The sequence below is a fragment of the Notamacropus eugenii genome, chromosome 1, assembly GCF_028372415.1.
Source record: "Notamacropus eugenii isolate mMacEug1 chromosome 1, mMacEug1.pri_v2, whole genome shotgun sequence".
Lineage (NCBI taxonomy): Eukaryota > Metazoa > Chordata > Mammalia > Diprotodontia > Macropodidae > Notamacropus > Notamacropus eugenii.
This window is the reverse complement of record NC_092872.1, coordinates 49,303,147-49,304,755: the sequence shown is the minus strand read 5'-3', so window position 1 is coordinate 49,304,755 and position 1,609 is coordinate 49,303,147. Positions and strand designations below refer to the sequence as shown.

Below are 1,609 nucleotides of genomic sequence, written 5' to 3'. Positions count from 1 at the left end.
GGTACCATGTCCTTGCGGATCCGGCATCCGAGGGCGGCGGGAAGCTAGGGCCAGCTTGGCCCCGGCAGGTGTTGCCAACTAGCCCTGCCCCCTAGCTGTTGCTGGGGGTGGGCTGGGCAGTCATGGGTGAGCCCAGCCGTGAAGAGTATGAAATCCAGTCCTTTGATGCAGAGACCCAGAGGTTACTGAAGACTGCCCTCAAAGAACCTGGTGCTGTGGATTTGGAGAAAGTGGCCAATGTGATTGTGGACCAATCCCTGAAAGACTGTATGTTCAGCAAGGAAGCCGGACGCATTTGCTACACCATCATTCAGGCAGAGAGCAAGCAAGCCAGCCAGAGTGTCTTCCGTCGGGGCCTCCTCAATCGGCTGCAGCAGGAGTACCAGGCCCGGGAGCAGCTCCGAGCCCGATCCCTGCAGGGCTGGGTCTGTTATGTTACCTTCATCTGCAACATCTTTGACTACTTGAGGGTGAACAACATGCCTATGATGGCATTGGTCAATCCTGTCTATGACTGCCTTTTTCGAATGGCACAGCCTGACAGCCTGCACAAGGAGGAGGAGGTGGACTGCCTGGTGTTACAACTGCATCGAATTGGAGAGCAGCTGGAGAAAATGAATGGGCAGAGGATGGATGAGCTGTTTGGTCTTCTTCGTGATGGCTTCCTGCTCCAGGATGGGCTCAGCTCCCTGTCCCAGCTCTTGCTGCTAGAGCTTATTGAGTTCCGGGCTGCTGGCTGGAAGACCACACCTGCGGCCCAGAAATATTATTACAGTGAGGTTTCAGACTAGGCTGGCCCAACCTCAGGGCCCACTCACCAGCACCTTCCAGAGGGCTTGTATCTACACACATCACTCTCACCAAGATGGTGCCCCAGGCTCAGGCTCACACATCTAAACTCACATCCCCAGGGTTTTCTCTCTTCTGACTTGTCTACTACTAGGAGTTCTCCCCAACTCCAAGCTTTGGGCTTAGAGTAGTCCTGCCCTCAGCAACTTTCTTCCTGTCAAGCACTTCTGATCTTTTAACTTATTCAGAGAGGTGAGGGGCAAGGCAGCACACCGCCTACTCTAATGTACTTCAATTTTGGAGAAACACAAATGGAAGAGCTAGAAGGAACCTCAGAAAACAATGAGCTCACTCTCCCCCATTTCACGGATAAGAAAACTGAGGCCCAGAGAAGTTAAATGACAGATAATTTAGGTGTCTGAAACAGCATTCAAACCCAAGTCTTCCTGATTCCATGTCTGATGCACTAACAATCTACTGCCTCAATTAAATGATAGGACATTCCTCCCCCCCCCCCAAAAAAAGACAATATGAGGTAATATTTATAGGAATCTTCAATAAGGAAAAGATTATAATATGTTAAGATACAATATAGGATTAACAATCCAGAAGCCACCACTCACTTCCTTCCTAGAGCACTCCCCTCGAATATTAAATAGAGCTTCTTCCTGTGGTCAGTATCCTAACTTTGGATGCAACAGAGGACATTGCTCCAGATGCGTCAAAATGCCAATTACTTTAGAGGGGTAGGGAGGTAATGTTCTTACCTAAACACAAGTTAAGTTTAGAATTTGTCATTAATTTACTTTCCCAAGAAAGG

At 49.2% G+C, this 1,609-nt stretch overlaps 1 protein-coding gene across 1 annotated transcript; it reads left to right on the top strand.

Moving 5' to 3' along the window:
- Positions 1-1,318, top strand: LOC140499144 (MIF4G domain-containing protein). The gene has a single exon (XM_072600187.1). The coding sequence runs from the start codon at positions 123-125 to the stop codon at positions 789-791; it is 669 nt and encodes a 222-aa protein (XP_072456288.1). The 5' UTR covers positions 1-122; the 3' UTR covers positions 792-1,318.
- The last annotated feature ends 291 nt before the right edge of the window (positions 1,319-1,609 follow it).

Excerpts from the sequence above, each read along its gene's own strand:
- LOC140499144 (XM_072600187.1), top strand. The coding sequence starts at position 123 with ATGGGTGAGCCCAGCCGTGAAGAGTATGAAATCCAGTCCTTTGATGCA.